Genomic DNA, 18,619 nt, shown 5'->3' on the forward strand with positions numbered 1-18,619 from the left:
AAAAGAAGAAATTACTGAATTTGAAGTTTCATGAAATCATCCAGTCTAAGGAATAGGAAGAAGAAAAAATGAAGAAAAGTAAACAGATCCTGAAGAATCTGTGGGACACCATTAGGTATATCAACATACACACTGTGGGAGTTCCAGAAGGAGAAGAGAGAAAGGGGCAGAGAGATTACTCAAAGAAATAATAGATGAAAATGTCTCAAATTGTATTAAAGACATGAACATACACATCCAAGATGCCTAAAGAACTCAAAATAGGATAAACACAAAGAGAACCACACTGCAGCATATTATAATCAAACTAATCCGTTCCTCTGGGTGTGATACCTTTTGATTATATTAAATTCAGCTGAGGAGCCTTTAAGATTAGATTTTAAGTTAAGATTGATTTTAGGGCCTTTTTTCCCCTCCAAAGATTTATTTATTTCTCTCCCCTCCCCCCACCCCGGTTGTCTGTTCTCTGTGTCTATTTGCTTCGTACTCTTTATCCACTTCTGTTGTCAGCGGCACGGGAATCTGTTTCTTTCACTTTCTTTCGCACTGGGCGTCTCTCCTTATGGGGCGCACTCCTTGCGCGTGGGGCTCCCCTACGCAGGGGACACCCCTGCGTGGCAGGGCACTCCTTGCGTGCATCAGCATTGCACATGGGCCAGCCCCACATGGGTCAAGGAGGCCCTGGATTTGAACCGCGGACCTCCCATGTGGTAGACGGATGCCCCAACCACTGGGCCAAGTCTGCTGCCCTTTTAGGCTTTTTGATTCAACCACATCAGTAGGGTATGACTCAGGTTGAGTCCCAGTCCCCTTGCTAGGGCTGATATAAACACACTCACACAGACACAAAGGAAGAGAGAGCACTGTCATTTTTTTATCCTACCATGTGACAGAAAGGAGAAGGTTCAAACAGCTGAGGTCCCAGGATGAGCCATTTTGCCTGATAACTTACAGCTGTCTTCTGAAGAGAATGGGGTAGTTGTAACTGATTAAAGGCCTAAGAGACAAGCCCTATGCTAGTCTCAGCTGAAATTGGGAAGTGGAACAGCTGAGACTGAGAGAAGATGCCTGGAAGGGAAGGCTGAAACCTTGCAGGGATGCCTGCCGTCTTGCTTCAACAAGGGACAGCTGACTTTGGTAAGAAAGCACCTGTTATGGTACCTTGAACTGGACTTTCCATGGCCTTGGGACTATAAGCTTTTATCCCAAATAAATACCCTTTATAACAGCCAACAGATTTCTGGCATGTTGCATCAGCAACCCTTTGGCTGAGTAATATAAGGGTTTTTAAACCTTACTGCATGTTGGAATCGCCTGGAATCTTTAAAAATTCAAACCCATGTAGTCTGGCTCCTAACAATTGCTATATTTGTTGAATAAATTACTTTTAATCTATTTTTAGCAAATGTGCAAGTTCGAGGTTTTTTTTTTTTTAATAGAGGCAGAAACAGAGACCCGAAAGTTTACAGGAGATGCTGGAGGTCTCATAGCTGATTGGTGGTGGAGCCAAGGCTTAGACCCATGCTCCTTTTCTCTTGTGTTGTTGCTGCTTGGCTGAAACTAAAAGGTTGCCCTAGACTGTCCCTCACATCTCACCTCAATGATGAAGTTGCCAATTTCATCCGGGTTGGCTGGACGTGGCCGGTACGTGGGTGTAGGGATGAAGGTTGGTGCCACATCATTGCGGAGAACCACCTCAGGCCGGGCCTCCAGACCCCGGTGGAGTTGGGTGATGTCATAGTCCTTTATGAAAGTGAAGGAATACTGGATTGAGAAGAACCCTCCTTACTCCCTCACCACTTAAATCTCACCCCACTTCCCTACAACACCTGGATACTTTGGTCCTTAGGGAGGGGTAGAAGATAAAGGTCAGGGATTTCTGAAGGCCCTGGTTTCCATTTTCCTCTAATCTCCCAAATTAAGCAGAGGCTCAAGGGTCACCCTGGCTGGGGCCAAAGAGACTACAGTGAAAGAGCAGCCAAGCTCTCAGAAAAGGAGAGCTGGTGATCAATCCTGCATGAAGACTGCTGTTCATACTGGGGCTTGGTCAATGTAACCAGCAGCCATTTGGTTGACCCAACTATCCCTGCCAGTGGCCCTGAGGGCACCAAGCTCCCAACTCCCAGACTTCCCAATGTCCCACCTGGTCCTCTTCGCCACCCCCCTCTTCGCCATAGTAGAAGACGTTGTCACGGGTGTCATCTTCTGGCAGGAGGAGGGGTTCCTTGACCTTGCGCTTCTTTCTCACCAACAAGAGGAGCACCAGGAGGAGGACTGTAAGAGTTGGGGAGTGTGAACACATCTCCCCAACCACCACGGCCAAGACCCCCAGACCCTCGGGGCCCCATCCAATTTTAGACCCCTCCACTTAGTAGGCAGAGCACTATCCTGTCTCATGTCCCTCTCCCTTTGCACTTAGACTCAAACTCCTTAGCAAGGCCTACGTGACTTGGCCCTTGCCTCCATCTCCAACTCTCCTCCTCAGACCAAAGTCTAGCCACTATAGCCTCCTCTGACTTCCTCAAATATACCAGTTTCCCACTTCAGAACCTTTATAGGGGCTGTTTCCTCTACTAGTATATACATGACACTCACCCTTCAGGTCCCAGCTTAATAAGAAACATTCTGACTTCAATCCCCACCTATACTTCTTTCCCATGATGTTGATATTGGTCTTTAGGAATTGGCCTCCTTTGTGGGGATGGAAATCTCCCAGCAGATGTTACTTTTCAATAAGAATCTCTTTTAGTTGCCAGATGGCCCCTAATTTAGCCATAGACTTTAAGTTAAAAGCCAGATAATGCAGGGGTTTTGTTTTTGTTTTCTTTTTAGGAGGTACTACAGATTGAACCCAGGACCTCATACATGGGAAGCAGACGCTCAACCACTTGAGTTACATCTGCTCCCCCAGATAATGTAACTTTGATAAGGTACAGTGATTTGACCTTAGGTGCAACTGCTATGTTGGAATTTGAAGATCAGGACTGGCTTTTACTGATATAGTTTGAAAGGGCTGGCATGCTATTTATACATGGAGGGACTGGCCAACAGATGCCATGAGCCACTTCATATTAAGTGGGTACCCCTGGCCCCCTCTCTGTGGCAGTTCATTATAAGATGACAGTCACTGCTTAGGTTTATCACTTTTTTTGTCTGCTGACTGAACCTCTGTTTCTGACCAGATAAGACAGACCTGGGAGTTCACTTCAGGATGTACAGCCCAAATGGGCCTGATTAGAACCTCCCCCTTTCCTTTTTCTTCCATACTGGGGTTGGGGGAAGGTGGGAAGTAGACTGGACTTCTAAGCTGAATCCAAGGTTTATGTCTCTGTACACTGCTATGTCCACTTGGACCAGCTTGGCAAAGCTGCTCTTTCCATAGTCCTTCCCAAATTGGTAGACAGAAACTATTTTTCTAATTGCTCAGGCCCTACACCATGGAATCGTTGATAGTTCTTCCCTCATACTGCCCATCATATGAATGGACTCTACCTTGAATGAGGACCACCGTGCACCACTTCCAGTGCTACCACCCTCATCTCACCTTGGATTATGCCAACGGCTTCCTCAAGGGGCCCTCTCCCTCCACCCTTGCCCTCTCCCACTTTATTCAGTAGGAATTCTGTAAAATTTAAGTCAGATCATCACTCTGCTGCTTATAATCTTTTTTTCTGTTTTTGCTCATAACCTTTTGATGACTTCCCATTTAACTCTACAAGGCGTAACACAATGAGCTGCTACCCTCCATCACTTCTCTGACCTCATCACCTCTATTCCCTCTTGTTCATTCCTCTCCAGTCATTGCTATTGTCACACATCAGGAACGGTCCTGTCTTAGGGTTCACACTTCTTGTTCCCTAAGTATCTGCTGGTTTGCTTCCACACCTCTTCTAGGTCTTTACTCAGACATCCCCTTCTCAGCAAGGCCTTTCCTGGCCATCCTATTTAAAACTACAGACTTTCTACCCCATCCAGCATCCCATCCCTCCTCCTTTGATTTCTTTTTCTCCATGGCAACACTTCTTTATCTGCCAGGTTATTTGTTGCCTGCCCCCTGTGCTGGAATTTAAGCTCTGTGAGGGCAGGGATTGGTTTCTTTATTAAGTGTTATATCCCCTGTGCCTAAAACCAGTGCTTGGCACATAGCAAGCACTTGATATGTACGTTGAACAAATTAAAGCTAGCTCTTTTTATATTAATATCAGACTGAGGACCAAGTAAGAGAAGACAAAGCAACTGTGATTGCTTCTATCTTTAGAGCAAAGAAACTGGCTTTGTTATTGTTTATTTGTTTGTTTGTTTTTTGTGTTTCCAGAGCCAGGGTATATGGGAAGCTGGTGCTCAATCTCTGAGCTACATCAGCTCCCCAGAAATTGTTTTTTCACTAAACACTTCTGAGAAGTGGTTCTCAAACTCTAGTATGCATCAGAACCCCAAAATTTATGAATCAATAGATTGGAGTGAGGCCTGGAAACATGCTTTTCAAACAAGTTCCAGATAATGTTATTGTCAACTGCTCTAGCCTCTAGACTCCCTGAGAATAGGGTCAAGTGTGTTCACTGTATCCCCAAAGCCTGGCACATTCCAGGAGCCCCACACATATCTAGTGACTGAATGACATTCCTAAAATTAAGAGTTCAAGGAATGAATGGGCATTCCAGAAGTTCAGGATAGAATCAGGTCTTCTAACGACCCCATCCTTAGAGGGGGAAGAATGCTCAGTACTCACAAAGCAGAGCCAGGACAGCTCCCAGGATGGGGAAGACGAAACCCCCCTTCCAGGGTCCAGGGCAGGTATCCACATGGCCGTGGCAGTCACACACAGTGGCCCTGATCACTGTCAGCTGTTCCTTATCGCCGTGGTCAGACAGGGAAAGGTGCACGTCATATTTGTCTTGCTTCAGGAACTTCTTCAGGGACAAAGCCACTGCATCTCCTGAGATGGACAGACAATTTATTGGCCATGGGATACCATATGTGGTGGGAACCAAGTATATCATAATGAAAGTTTGAGGGTAGTCTCTGAATCTGGGCAGTAGGGAGAGAGGTCCCCAAAGCATACTGTGACCAAGTATTTTAAAAAACTGATATTAGACCAACATCAAAATCACCACCATGGAAAGGATTACTGGACTAGAAGAATAAATTTGTAAGTTTCTTAAAAAAAAAAAAAATCAATAATTACAAAATTTTTAAATATGAAGATTTAAAAGTGATGTCGTACAGAACCATTAGTATCTCAGCACCATCAGACAACTGTTTGTTGTCTCAAAGGGAATACATTATTCTTCCTAGGAGATATCACAACCCAATCTCTTAAAATCATTAACTGGGCCCCTATTTTCCTATTTAACTATGTGAAAGTTCACACACAGTTGTTATTGCAGCATTTACCTCTTGCCATAATAAATATACTATTTATATCTCAACTGTATGGTAGAATTTCAGTTTATAGAACACCTATACTTGAAAATGAGTATTCAATTCGAATGGCACATGCCTTGTTTAGATAACTGCTGTCATTAAGAGAGTTGGATGGGATGCTAACTGGTATTATCACAGGACTCATGATTCTGCACGTTTAGGAATTCCAGAAATGGGCATCAGGCTAGCTGGCCTTCAAAGGCTAACAGTGAGTGGCAGATTTTGGCTAACCTCTGAGATCACAGCCAAGCCTCAGTGTGGCCCATTCAAGTTTCTCAAGGGGGACCTATTAGCTTGGGTGGGACTCTCTTTCATTGTGCAGGACCTTCCTAAATACTGCAGGTCCCCATCACCAAATGCCAGGAGCAGCAGTCATTGGGGTAATCAAAAATAACCCCAACAGGGTGGGGGTTATACGGGGACCTCGTATTTTTTTAATGTAACATAAAAAAAAAATAGCCCCAACATTTCTAACCCACTCCCACAGGCCTGCTGGCCTATTTCAGCACTGACCTCAAGCTCCTCAGCCTCACTGGGCCCCTCTTAGTAAAGAGGCCCAAAGGTAGAGAACTCCATTCCCCTTCAACAAGAGTAGAACATCCAGTCTGCCAAGCAGAGGTCAGTGTGGACCATGTCACCAAAACATCCCATCCACCATGCTGTTCCCAAGCTGTAGGACTGAGTTCTCAGGTGTTGGTGGTGAGGATGACGATGGTGGTGGCCAAATTGAAGCTTACTATGGGTCAGACCCTATCCTAATCCTTGGGCCTTCAAGAGGCAGGTATGGCTATTTATTTGCAAATGTAGAAATTGAGGCTTAGGGAAACCAAATAACTAGCCAGGTCATACAGGGGTAGAGTCTTAATTCCCCTGACAAAAGGGAGAAAGACAGAAAAACTCTTCACAGTAAGTAGGTAAAATTGACCTCATTCTCCAGATGAGGAAACTGGGAAACAGTGCGGTTTAGTACTTGCCCGAGCTCCCAAAGCTAGTCAACACCAAGGTATTTTGACTCCAGGGTCCAAGCTCTTAACAATATGTTCAGGGAGAAAAGAAATGGCTTCTAGGCCACAAGAAGTAACAGAAGACCAACTTGGACTCCCCCGCAAAAGGGAAGGTACTGGATATACAACCCCCAAAACACAGGCATCATAAAATTGAGACAACGGTGGGTGGCTGAAGAACGTCCCCAAGTCCTTTCTGGGGCTGGACCGGGCTCAGCAGCAATAATGAAAATGGAGCACTCAGTTTCTTTGGGGCAGAGCCTGAATGTACTGGTTCCCATTTCTCTCCTGAGAGACTCTAGCCACAAGAGGAAGGTTAAACACTTTAAACCAGGGGGATGCAGTATTTCTCAAGGGGTCCTATTAGCATTTGGGGCTTATCCCCAAGCTTTCTCATGCAGCCGGGGTCCTCGTCCATTGATGCTTGTTACTAGCAGCTAGTAGAACCCCTCTCTTGTCCTTGTGACAACTGAAGAATCACTGAGGCTGAGAACCTCAGGGTTGCTTGATCAGAAAGGGACTGGATGGGGAGGTGGGTGGGGGCCAGGGCTCTGGGGTGAAAAGCCTAGCTTCAGGTTCTGCTGTAAAGCACTCGAAGCACGTCTAGCACATAGCAAGTATGCTCACAGCCGTGAACTGTTACTACTATGCTAGAGTCCTGACTCTCACTATGTGATACTGGCAACTCACTCCTCTCTCTGGGCCTCAGTTGCTCCATCCACACAACAAAGAGGTTTGGGCTAGAATGGTCTTTAAAGGCTCCCGTGGAATTCCAAATGCTCACACTAGGCTAACAAATAGCATCTGATGCGGTTCTTGAAGAGACCATTTCTTCCATGCCCCACAAGACGCTAGGGTGAGAATGTGCACCTGTGGTCCTGGCAGGGGGCAGACCCCCAGCCAGGGCAGCTGGCACCACCTGGCACCACCGAGTTACCTTTTTCCTTGACCTCTGCTGTCCAGTAGATGTCCGAGTCGTGTGTGAGCTGGGCCTGGAAAGGGGAGGTGTGGGGGAACAGGTCCTTGTCCGTGATGTTCAGCACTTGGGGCACGGGGCTCTGGTTGCAGATGGTGATCTGACGGGGCTCGGGGACGGGGCCATGGTCGTTGACGTCCAGAAGCGTTAACAAGAGGGTTCCTGTGCCGGTGGTGGGGGGACTCCCTGTTGGTAATTACACGTGATCCTTTTCAGTATCTGCCCTTGGTTGGGTTCACGAATCAATGTTCAGCTCCCCTCTGACCTACCCAATCACCTCTAGGTGTTTACTGTCCATCGGGAACTTCTCAGTGCCCCCCAGGCCAGAATTCCACTATAGATTATGCCAGGGATGGCGATCATACTATACTCTCATTTTGTGTTCATGGCAGATATTACTACTTGATCGCCACAGCTGCAGTCATTCATCCAGACAGCCACCAGCAAGCTATCACAAAACAAAACCTACTGGCCATCTCAGGGCTGAGCCAGTGTTTGCCAGTCAGCTCCGGGGAAGCTTCCTTCACTGCCAGCTGTAACCTCTCAACCGCCTACAGGCCCTGGTGCTTTATGGCTCAAGCCAGCGATGACAAGTGCATCATAACTTCGAATCCTCTTACGGTGTGACATCACTCATCAATCATGGCACTTTCCCAGCAAACCCCGATGCAGCCTTGCATTGGTCTGGGCTGCCGCTATCAGTCAATCGCATGGAGAAACCGACAGGCCAATTCAAGACTCAGTGAGCCACCAACTCAGGCTGAAGCAAGCCCTCAGGCGAACGGTATCTCCTAACTCTCAGGTTGTAGAGAATTCAGAATCATGGCCACCCGAGGACCAGCCTTTAAAATGCTCCTCTGAAAGACCCCCGCCCAGTTGGTTTGCCAACACCCCTCCCCACTCCCCACTCTGCCAGTGGGGGAGGGGACACACTGTATCAGGTCACCTAGGTACCAAAGCTGCCCCTTGTGGAGGGGCCAGGAGGAAGCTCTCACCATCATCTGTGGCCAAGACCGTGACCTCATAGATGTCGTTCCTCACAAACCTCTCGTCCTCGCGGTCCAAGATGCCCATGGCAGTGACCTTCCCAGTGTCTGAGTCCATTGCCAGCCACCCTGCTGGGTCTCTCAGGATGTGGTAGCTGGAGGGGAGAAGGTGAAGAGTCACATCCAGAATACTTAGAATTCCGGTGTCATCCTTCAAAGCCTCTTCACGCCAGCAGGCAAACGGAATCATGGGACTCTCGGCCCTTAAGCAGAACCAAATGAAAGGCTGTATCTCAGCGTAGGGTCGGGAGCCCAGCAGGGCTATGGGAGAGGGAGGGGGAGAGGAGATGCCTATCCTTGGCCCCCTTTTAAGAGTCTTCAGCCCCTGGGAGGGTGAGAAGAGGGATTCTGTACAGGGGTGCTGTTCAAAATAGTTAACAATTTTCATGGTAATCAGAACAAAAGCCAGCCATGACACTCCCCAGCACGTGTGGTGGAAGGTGAGCCCTGCTCCAGTACCTGATCTTCTGGCTGTCCTTGTCAGGGTCCTGCGCAGTGTAGGTGCAGATGGCTTCCCCCACGGGGATGCCCTCCTGGGCCTCGACGACTTTGGAGGGTGGGACAAACACAGGTGCCTCGTTCACATCCTCCACATGGACCACGACGGTGGCCGTGGAGGTCGGGAGCTTCACCACAAAGGGAGCCTCATTGGTCACTTCGACGTACAGGGTGTGCTGGGCTTTGGCCTCGAAATCCAAGCCCTGGGAGAGAAGCAAGAGGATCTGAGCCACTGTTTTGTGAGGAGGCCCCACGCAGGGCTGTGGGTGTCAGGGGGACAGTCAGGGCCTCAGGGCCCCCCACCAAACAACGCTGCCCCCTCCCTGTCCCACTAAGCCTCCTGCATTTCCTGAGTGGACCTCCAGAGGGCCTCTCACACCAGCCCGAAAGCAAACGGACTAGTAAGCCCTAGAGCATTGTTCCCAATGGGGTGGTGACACCCCTTAGGGGTTGTTTTAGAAACGTGTGGGGACATTTCTAGTTGTCATAATGAGAGGGATGCCACTGGCATTCACAGGCTGGGCAGGCGTACCATGTCCTACAGTGGTACAGACGCAAAGAACGGATCCATATCCCACGTGAGCTGTGAATATTCAAACATTCATGGGTTTCAAAAACCTGTTTATGATTAGAGTCTAATTACGTTTTGCATATAAAGCAAATTTTTGGTGTGGTTTTAATATCTACTGAATTTTCTAGGAATGCAACTTTGAAGGAGAGCTCGTACTTTGATTTTCAGGATTTCCCCAAGAGTTGTTTATTTGCTGTTCTGGAAAAGTCACCACAAAGACACCAATCTCACTTGCGGTATTTGAGTCGCCCAGGGCGACGTACCATATCCACCATGCTTGGATGATTCTACAAATAGATGCAAATAACTGGCCACTTCATTAGGTTTTCCAGTGTAGTTGTGCCTAAAGTTTACATACTGAAATGTTTTATTAGTAGCAATTTCCTGTAAATGTCTCCTTTATTTTACAGTTAGGGCATTCTATTTTTCGAGAAATTACATGGCTTAGGTAAGCTATATTATAAATGAGCTTTGTTTTAGAATATGAAAGAGGCATTACAAAGTATTTGTTGCAAAAAGAGGGCACTGAACCCTCTCTGAAAGGGATGAGAAATGATCTTAAAAGCATTGCAACAAAATTTTCTCAAATGGGGGCATTTTCCATAGAAAACCAGGAGGTAAAAAAACTGAAGCTAAGACCCGTCTTCTCGAAGCGTCAATGTTATTCAAATGCTTTTTGAGAGGCAAGGGTATGCCTAATTACTAAGTAATTTGAAACATTTTACTATTCAAACACCTAGATGTATGTTACGGAATAAATGAGAAATTAGCATGAATTCAAATAAAACAGAAGCTGTGCAGCTTGGAGACCCTCTCCGTGCGTAGACTGATGGGAGGCGCCGCTGGACATGGTGTTTTGGGGAGAGGGTCTCGCCGATCAGCACCTCTTATCTGTTTATGAATTGGGCACCTGTGGGAGATTGAGTCTGAATAAAGGCGTCTCCAACACAAGCGTGGAGGGAGGCGCTGCCTGACACTGGCGTGGTACAGTCCACGGAGCTGGTCGGAGGCAGGTGGTCCACAGCGGGGGCTCACCTTCCTGCAGCACACCTGGCCGCCCCCCCGCGTGGCCCTTTTCGAACGCCAAAACCGACTCACCTTCCTGGTCATCAGGAGACCCTGGTTGCTCTCAGGGTCGGTGGTGATGGTGAAATGGTCGTCGTCGTCACCTCCCACGATGCGGTAGGTGGCATGCCACGCGGGCGAGCTGGGGGCATCCAGATCGGTCACGGTCAGCCTCTGCACCTCAAGGCCCACTGCGTTCTCAGGCGCCCGGGCCTCGTACTGTCAACGTGAGAGGCACACACAGGCAGGCCTCAGAGACCGACCGTCCCACCCGTCTGGGGCTCCTCCAGGCACGTCCAGGAGAGCCTCGTGCCCCTTGGCCTCTTCTGGACCACCTGACTCACCTCCCAGGTTTCCAGGGAACACACCAGGTGCGGGATGCCCCAAGCATCAGACTGCTCCAATCTTGGGCCCGCCTTCCCTACAGCCAGGGGCCTGATGCAGCCCAGGAATCACTCTGCTCTGGGTACCCAAGACCCCGCCACGGGTAGACACCTAGCTAGCTGATATCAGAGAGTTAGAAGGAAGGTGGCAAGAAGGGCTAGGTGCCTGGTTGCTCAGGGAGGTGACCAGGAACTTTTTTTAGGGGTCCTGGGATGGGTGCCAAAGTCTGGGAAATCAGCTGCTCAGAATGAATTTTTAATGAACATCACACTAAGGCCTAACCTAATGGAGAAATGTCCCACTGCCAGAGCTCTCAGAAGATGGAAGGGGGGCCACCTTGCACGGCACAGAGTCCTCTGTCACTGCAGGTGTATAGACATTCACTGGGGAAGGCGAGCAGGTGGAGGTGCAAGGGAAATTTGAAGTTCTCATATCAAAGATTTCTATATCATGCACTTATAATGTATGAGAGATTATGTTTAAGAACTTCCCATAGATTTCATTTAAAACTTAGAACGCTGTGGTAGGTATTATCATTATCTCCACTTTACCGATTAGTAAATGCAGCACAGAGTGGTTTAGTAACTCGCCTAAGGTCACACAGCTAGTAAGTGGTGGGGCTGGGACTCTTTAACAATGCAGGCTAGTTCCAGTTTCTTTAGAAAGGAAAGGCCTTAGTCTTTCATCATCTGATGAGGGAAGAAGGAAGGAGCATTACCTTCTGTGGGTCAAACACGGGAGCATTATCATTGGCATCGAGGATTTCCACTACGGCCACGGCTGTGGTGGTGGAGCCGTCTCCATCCATGTCTGTAGCCTGGACAGTCAGAGTGTACTCAGGAACTCTCTGGAGAGAAAGCAGGGAGAGTGGAAGCCCATCGAGCTGTCAGTCTGTGGGGTCCCTCAGCCGGGGCTCCAGGGAGCCCAGCCTTGGGGGTGTGTGGAGGGGAAGGGAGAGTTTCCCACATCCTCTCACCTCCCTTCTCACAATGCTCTCTTGACTCCTTATCCCTTCGCTGCCAGAAAGGACAGAAGCAAAGGGTGGTCTGGGGCAGGGGAACTGCAGGAGCTCTCCTGGGCCTGTCCAGGAGAAGCCTGAGCATTGCCCCTGACTCCTGGCTGGTCCAGAAAGGGAGCTTTGAGCGGGGATTTGGGCAAATGTATTCACTGGAAAACAGGAGGCAACTCCAATATCCGTGATTCTAATCTAAACTAATTCTACTTTGTGGCACCCCAGGGGCAAATCTGGGCCATATGCATGCTAAGTGAGCCATACCGAGAGGAAATGAGAAAACCTACAGAAACTAGCAAACGCCTGCATTTTACAGCTGCCTCCTCAGCCTCAGAGGAGATTTAAGGAGATCGTTTGGCAGTGGGCCACTGGCCCAAGGGAGCTGTGGGCCATCAGCCTGTGAGCAGCCTGTGAGCATGGAGCAGCCATCCCCAGCTGACTTGGGTCCCCACTCCTCTGCCGTGGGTTCTGCTCTGAGTGTCAGGCCCCTAAAGGCCCCTCACCTCCCGGTCCAGGCCACTGGAGACGACGCTGATGGCGCCGGTGCCCCGGTGGATGGTGAACATGAGGTCGTGTGGGTCCTTTGGCTCTTGGCTATGGATGGAGTAAGCAACCACCCCATTGTACGTGTTGATGGCATCATCCTCGTCTGTGGCTGTCACCTGCATCACCGAAGTGCCTGGAGGGGAGAAAGGGTGAATGAGCACCCTTCCCTCCCAGCTGCGATTCCAACCTTGCCCACTTCTAGAACTCTGAGAAGCTCTGCCCTGCCCACTGGCTTGTACCTGCCATCCATTCGGTGGCTGAGATTGCTAATCGGCACCCATTTTCCATCCTCTTCTCTTTCATAGAAACACAATCCTCGGTTTAGGCTGGGCACAGGCCAAACTAAAGACGATTTTCCAGCCTCCCTTGCAGCTAGCTGTGGTCATGAGACTAAATTCTGACAATGGGATATACTCAAATTTAGATAAGTGTTTTTGTAAGTGTGGGGCTAGCTCTCCCCACCCGGTCCCTCCTTCCATGAGGTAAACTTGGGAACGAAAGTCAAAAGAGAAGAGCAACAAGACTGAAGGAGCCTCAGTCTCCAACACTGTGAAGCAGTGTTCCAGCCTGGTTTGATTACTTCTAGACTTCCTGAATCTGAGAAGGGGGAAGAAAAAAAACCCTGAAACTTCCATCTTACTTAAGGTACTGTTTCTGTTATTGGCAATCTGTCTAACTCACGCTTTTCTGTAATTCTCCACAATTCAGAGCGTAAAGAGGAGGAGGGGCCCTCCCCCAGCAGCACCTGTCTCAGAGAGGTCCCTAATACGTACCTGCTTCTCTAGTCTGCTGCTGGCCCCTGCCACCCTCCTTGCCAGTCATGACAATTTATTTTCAGTTCTCCAAAAACTTCCCTGCCTTTGCTGCTTTCTCTGTAGCTGCCATTCACTGAATAACCACATGTCAGGCACTTTATTTTACACAACAGGATTCACATATTTCTAACTTTCTCAGTTCTTCACGATAGACATCCCCCCTCCCCAATCTTCTTACCAGGCAGTGCCCCCTCCAAGACGCTCCCTCTGAAGACATCCTGGGTGAACTTGGGCTTGTGGTCGTTCTGGTCTGTGACGATGATGGAGATGTTCATGGGCTCCTCCACAGAGGCACCGTTCTCTGACACCGCGTGGCCGAAGAGCTGCGGGCGCGCAGGGCTGGGATCAGCCTGGAGCTTCCCTCCCCCAGGATCCTCAGCCCAAGGGGACACTTGTGTTGGATGATGCTACAGGCTACTTGCCTCGTACTTGGCGATCTCCTCCCGGTCCAGTGGTTTATTCAGCAACAACCAGCCCGTCTCCTTCTCTATGGTGAAGACGCCCTCCGGGGGGCTGTCTGCCCCGGGCCCCGTGATGCTGTAGAAAAGCTTAGTGCCTCTGTCCTTATTAGATTTGAGCTGGAAGCAAAAGAAAGGGAGCTGACAAATCTCTCATGATCGTAGCCAGGAACCCTCCTCGCTGGGGGTGGGGCCAGGCTGCCTTACCAGACTCTGCCCCCGTGACAGAAACTTCCCTCTACGGGCCTGAGAGCTCAGTAGTGAGAATCTGATTCAGGTCTCTAGAGCGGGGTCCCTCCAGCTACTGAGGACTCCTACAAAGAAGACGTATCATACCTGGTTCAGCCTCTGGGGGAAGGGACCCTTGCCGTTCTCAGAGACAGATATCGGCGGGACCACCCATTCTCTCTTGCGTCTTCGTAAGATGCGTTTGGATGGGGGACTTGCCGATGCCTTCCTTTCCTGCAAGGAGAGAAGATGTACAAACAGCTGGAACACACCCCCACCTCTCACCTACACGAGTTAAAGGTGGGGACAAAGACTGAGATGGGGCGACTGCAAATGGAAACTTGGAAATAACCTAAGGGGACACTTAGAAAGGACTGATTACATGCACCAAAGCATGTCCACCTGGCGGGATACTATGCAGCTCTGAACATGAGGAACAGGGAAGCTCAATATGTGCTGGCATGGGAAGGTCCTTGATACATAGTGTTAAATGACAAGAGCAAGGTACAGAGCAGCTTAACACAGTATTTCATTTTATTTAACTCTTAGTGCTTAATGTGTGCCAGGCCACGTTCCACCTTTCGTATAAAAAGGTAGGACAATAAGACCATCAAGTCACATCTGCTTGTACACACAGACAAAGGCTGGGAGGATACAGGAGAAACTATTAACAGCGGTTATATGTGGGAAGGGGGCAGGATAGGAATTACATTGATACATTGCTAAGTACAAAAAGAAAGCAGGGAAGCGAATGTGGTTCAAGCAGTTGAGCTCCTGCTTCCTACCCAAGTGCCTCCTGAAAAAAACAAAACAAACAAGCAAAGCAAATGAAAAAGCCAACTCAGGGGAGCCAATGTGGCCGGCTTCCCATGAGGTCCCAGGTTCAATCCATGGCCTCAGTACCTAAAAAAAAAAAAAAAAAGAGGCAGACGTGACTAATGTGATTAGTACACTAGCTTTTCCATCAAGGAGAGGAGGAATAAGTGTCCATATTTATGTCTGCATACGTGTGCGTGCACACACACATGTATAAAAAAAAAACTCTGGAAGGAGAGACAAACCAGTAACAGTGGTTATCTTGGTTATCTTCAGGGGGTGGGGTGGAAAGGGAATTGGGAAGATGGAGACAGACAAGGGGAGTTTTTTTATTTAAAAAAATTATTTAAAAAAATTTCAGCCATGGGTATATATTAGCTATTCAAAAAAATTAAAGATACAGAGACATGTGACCACCCAAGCACTTGGGGTCCATCTTCCCAGAGACTCATGGGAAGTCTTGTGGCCTTTGCTTGGGGCTTACCTGGATGACGTGGGAAACAAGGAGAGGAAGATGGGAGAGGAATCCAAGGGAGGCAGGGCACTGGGCTTTCCTGGAGTGGTCAGCCACCAGGTGGCCGTGAGTCCACTGCCCTGGCCCGCTGGCACCCCTCCTAGGTAGCTGCAAGGGCTGCCCTACGTGGATGAGTGTCCCTGCCCACAGCTGGGGGCGAGCAAGGCTAACACTACCTTCTCTGAAGGCTTAACTCGGCTCACAACAGCCACAGCAACCCAGGACTCCTGGTCAGCTGCATCCTGGGCGTGCACGGAGAACGTCCTTCTCCCGTCCTGCAGGTGCACATGGTGTTCCACCTGCACCGTTCCGTCACTCAGCACGGCAAAGTCGTCGTCATCAGTGCTAAACCGAACTGACCCTTGTCCAGGGCAGCCCTTGAAGACTACGGAGGGGAAGGGAGAAAGAACATCAGGAAGGAGGGGAGTCTGGAAGGTACCCCCGGAGAATTAAGACTCGACAGGGGTCCCCCGACGGGACCAACGGCTGCTACCAGTGGCCGCAGAAGAGGGACTTGGCTTACTTCCTCTGACCACCAGCATGACCTACGGACCCGGCTTCGCTGACCAAATCCAAGTTTCAGATGGGGCTTCCAACTTTGACCTCGAGAAGGAGGGCCAATGTGTGGTCAGTGTGTGGGTCCAAACCCCTCCTGGTGCTCAGGAGGCCAGAGAACCAAGATTATAGACGTTAGCCCCAGGTAGGCTCAGGAGGCACAGGGCTGGCCCAAGGTCACAGGGGAGATTTCTGAAGTCTGCAAGTGTATCCTGCTACACTGTAGCCCACACAGATCATTCTGGGCCTCTGATTGTTCCACTTTGTCACATTCCTTCCAAATCCCCTGGCTCGGCTGCCCTTTAACAAGCACTCTCAGTGAATAATTACCATTTACCAAGCCCGAGACTGGTCCCATCTCATGCTTGCAACTACCAAGGCAGGTGTTACCCCCTTTTCAGCTGCCGGGTCTGCTGACTCCAAGACACACGGCACAGAGTATTCACAACCAATGTTCTCGTTGCGGTCTCATCGGACCTTGTGGCCCGAGCATGACATCAGGGGACACCACCCCATCAGGGGACTCAGCTCCAGGCTTCCCCAATGCCAGCCCTGACACTGGTGCGCAGTGTCACCAGGCTGCCGCAAAACACAGACCATAAGGATGGTGCTGGGCATGTGGCAGTGACGGGCTAATATCTCCCGACTGCCCTTTTTGGAAAAAGCTGTCATTTAGTCTCAGATTATTGTTACTACTTTAGTACAAAAACCTTGTCTGTAAAAGGAGAAAGGATAACAGATGAGGTTTCTTTTTTAATTACAAAAGTAATGTGAACATGCTGCATAGTATGTATGAGGAGAATATAAAAAGAAGTCTGACGTGGGATGTAAAATGATAGGCCCTTTGGAAAACCATTCGGCAGTATGTGTGAAGGAAATGGACACATTCCCTGAAGCCCGGCAATTCCACTATGAAGTACAGACCCAACAAAAAGACATTCACCAAAAGACATGCAGGAAGTTTGTTGCAGCGCTCTTCCAAACAGCTAAAAACGGGAGGAAGGCCGAAAGTCATCAAGGGAGAATGGATGGAAACAGTGTGGTATACTCACATAGTGAAATGAATCAACTACAAGCACACACAACGTAGAAGAATCTTACAAACAGAAGGCTGAAGAGCAGAGGCCAGATTCAAGAGAACACATAGGTATGAATCCACTTGACATACCGTTCCAAAACAGGTGAAAGAAATGAAGACACTGGCCACCTTTTGGGGAGAGTGGTTAGTGACTGGAAGGGGGCAGAAGGGAGTTTCTGGAGTGCTGGTAGCATTCTGTTTCTCAATTTGGGTGCTGGGTATACAAGCCATCCTCTTTGTGAAAATGCACCAAGATGTACATTTACAATTTGTACATTTATGTATGAGGCTTTTATTTTCATTTAATGAAATTTTCTGTATTAGCACATATAGATCTACCTAACATTTTTGAAGGCCTCCAAATAAAAGCATATTGATTTAACCACTGCCATTTGTTTACAATCTCAGGCTATTTCGATCAGTGCTATAACAAGCCTCTTTGTATGAACTTCTTGGCACACCCATACAAGTGTATCTGTGGTGTAAATTCTCAAACCAAATTGCTAAGTCAAAGGAGAACCACGTCTAACAAGGAGAGCAGAAGATGCCAGTTCATCCTTTTTTAGGTACGGTCAGGCACACAGCGGCTCACTCATGCAAACACGAACACCTACTATGTGCCAGGCACTTTTCGAAGCACTAAGGATACAACAATGAACAAAAAAGGGAAAAAAAAATCCTTGCCCTTGTGGCACTTAAATTATTGCATGAAAAATTATGAATAGCCTATTAGGTTGAACCATATGAAAATTGCCACTTTTGTAGGTCAAAAACCAGTCAAAAGCAGGCAATTTGGACTTATGGCTATATATTTTAGCAGATATAAACTATCTGAGATAGGGATAAGACAACAGAGAAATATGAAGCAGGAGAGGAAGATGGGGTGAGGGTTGCAATTGTAAATAAGACAGTCAGGAAAGGCCTGCTTGAGAAAGTGACAATTGAGCAAAGACCCAGAGGGAGTGCAGGTATTAGGAGGAAAAGCATTGTGGGCAAAGGAAACAGCAAGTGCAAAGGCCCTGAGGCACAAACATGCCTGGTGCGTTGGCGCCAAGAGCAGGAGGCCAGGTGGTACAGGGGATGCCTGTAGCTTTTTTTGAGTGTCATTGCTTCACAATACTAGATCATGCTCAACTGTGAAATCTAGAGGCTCCCAGCCAATGCCCTTAACTGGCTCTAGTTTGAATGTCTGGAAAAGAGGTGGGCTGGGGGGTGGGGAGGGGTGGGAGAGGATGGGGAGCATCAACAGCTGCCTTCAGCCGCCAGAGCTCCAGTAGCAGGCTGGAGACAGCTCACGCATACAGGCAGGCTGGTGGAATGAGCCTGTGAGAAAGGATTGCTTAGAAACCAGGCCTGCTCCGAGACGACATCCCCGCTGAGGAGTCCTGGCTGCGTGCTTGGCCAGTGGGAGGAAGGAGAGGGATGAAGGCTCGATACAGCCCCAGAGGGCCCCAGGGGCCAAGAGATCCCCAGGGGCCTGCCCTTTACCTCCAGCACACAGCTGCGCCAGACTCGTCTGAGGAAGCTCGCTTTGCCTGAGAGCTAGGGTTGGGAGGACCAGGAAAGACAAGTGGCAAAGGATAAATGACCTCAAATAGAGGGCAAGAGGTGAATAATCTGTGTCTTAGG

At 48.8% G+C, this 18,619-nt stretch overlaps 1 protein-coding gene across 1 annotated transcript in view; it reads right to left on the reverse strand.

The window, feature by feature from the left end:
- Positions 1–18,619, reverse strand: part of CDH3 (cadherin 3) — a 45,892-nt gene that overhangs the window by 7,372 nt on the left and 19,901 nt on the right. Inside the window, exons 3-15 of the mRNA XM_058279800.2 lie at positions 15,534–15,742; positions 14,136–14,261; positions 13,764–13,919; positions 13,520–13,664; positions 12,484–12,659; positions 11,687–11,815; positions 10,618–10,803; positions 8,910–9,151; positions 8,400–8,545; positions 7,366–7,590; positions 4,730–4,936; positions 2,144–2,274; positions 1,597–1,743 (exon numbers count right to left, since the gene is read on the reverse strand). Coding sequence (XP_058135783.1) covers positions 1,597–1,743; positions 2,144–2,274; positions 4,730–4,936; positions 7,366–7,590; positions 8,400–8,545; positions 8,910–9,151; positions 10,618–10,803; positions 11,687–11,815; positions 12,484–12,659; positions 13,520–13,664; positions 13,764–13,919; positions 14,136–14,261; positions 15,534–15,742 — 2,225 coding nt within the window. The remainder of the gene's footprint in view (positions 1–1,596; positions 1,744–2,143; positions 2,275–4,729; positions 4,937–7,365; positions 7,591–8,399; positions 8,546–8,909; positions 9,152–10,617; positions 10,804–11,686; positions 11,816–12,483; positions 12,660–13,519; positions 13,665–13,763; positions 13,920–14,135; positions 14,262–15,533; positions 15,743–18,619) is intronic.

Source organism: Dasypus novemcinctus, chromosome 18, assembly GCF_030445035.2.
Source record: "Dasypus novemcinctus isolate mDasNov1 chromosome 18, mDasNov1.1.hap2, whole genome shotgun sequence".
Taxonomy (NCBI): Eukaryota; Metazoa; Chordata; class Mammalia; order Cingulata; family Dasypodidae; genus Dasypus; species Dasypus novemcinctus.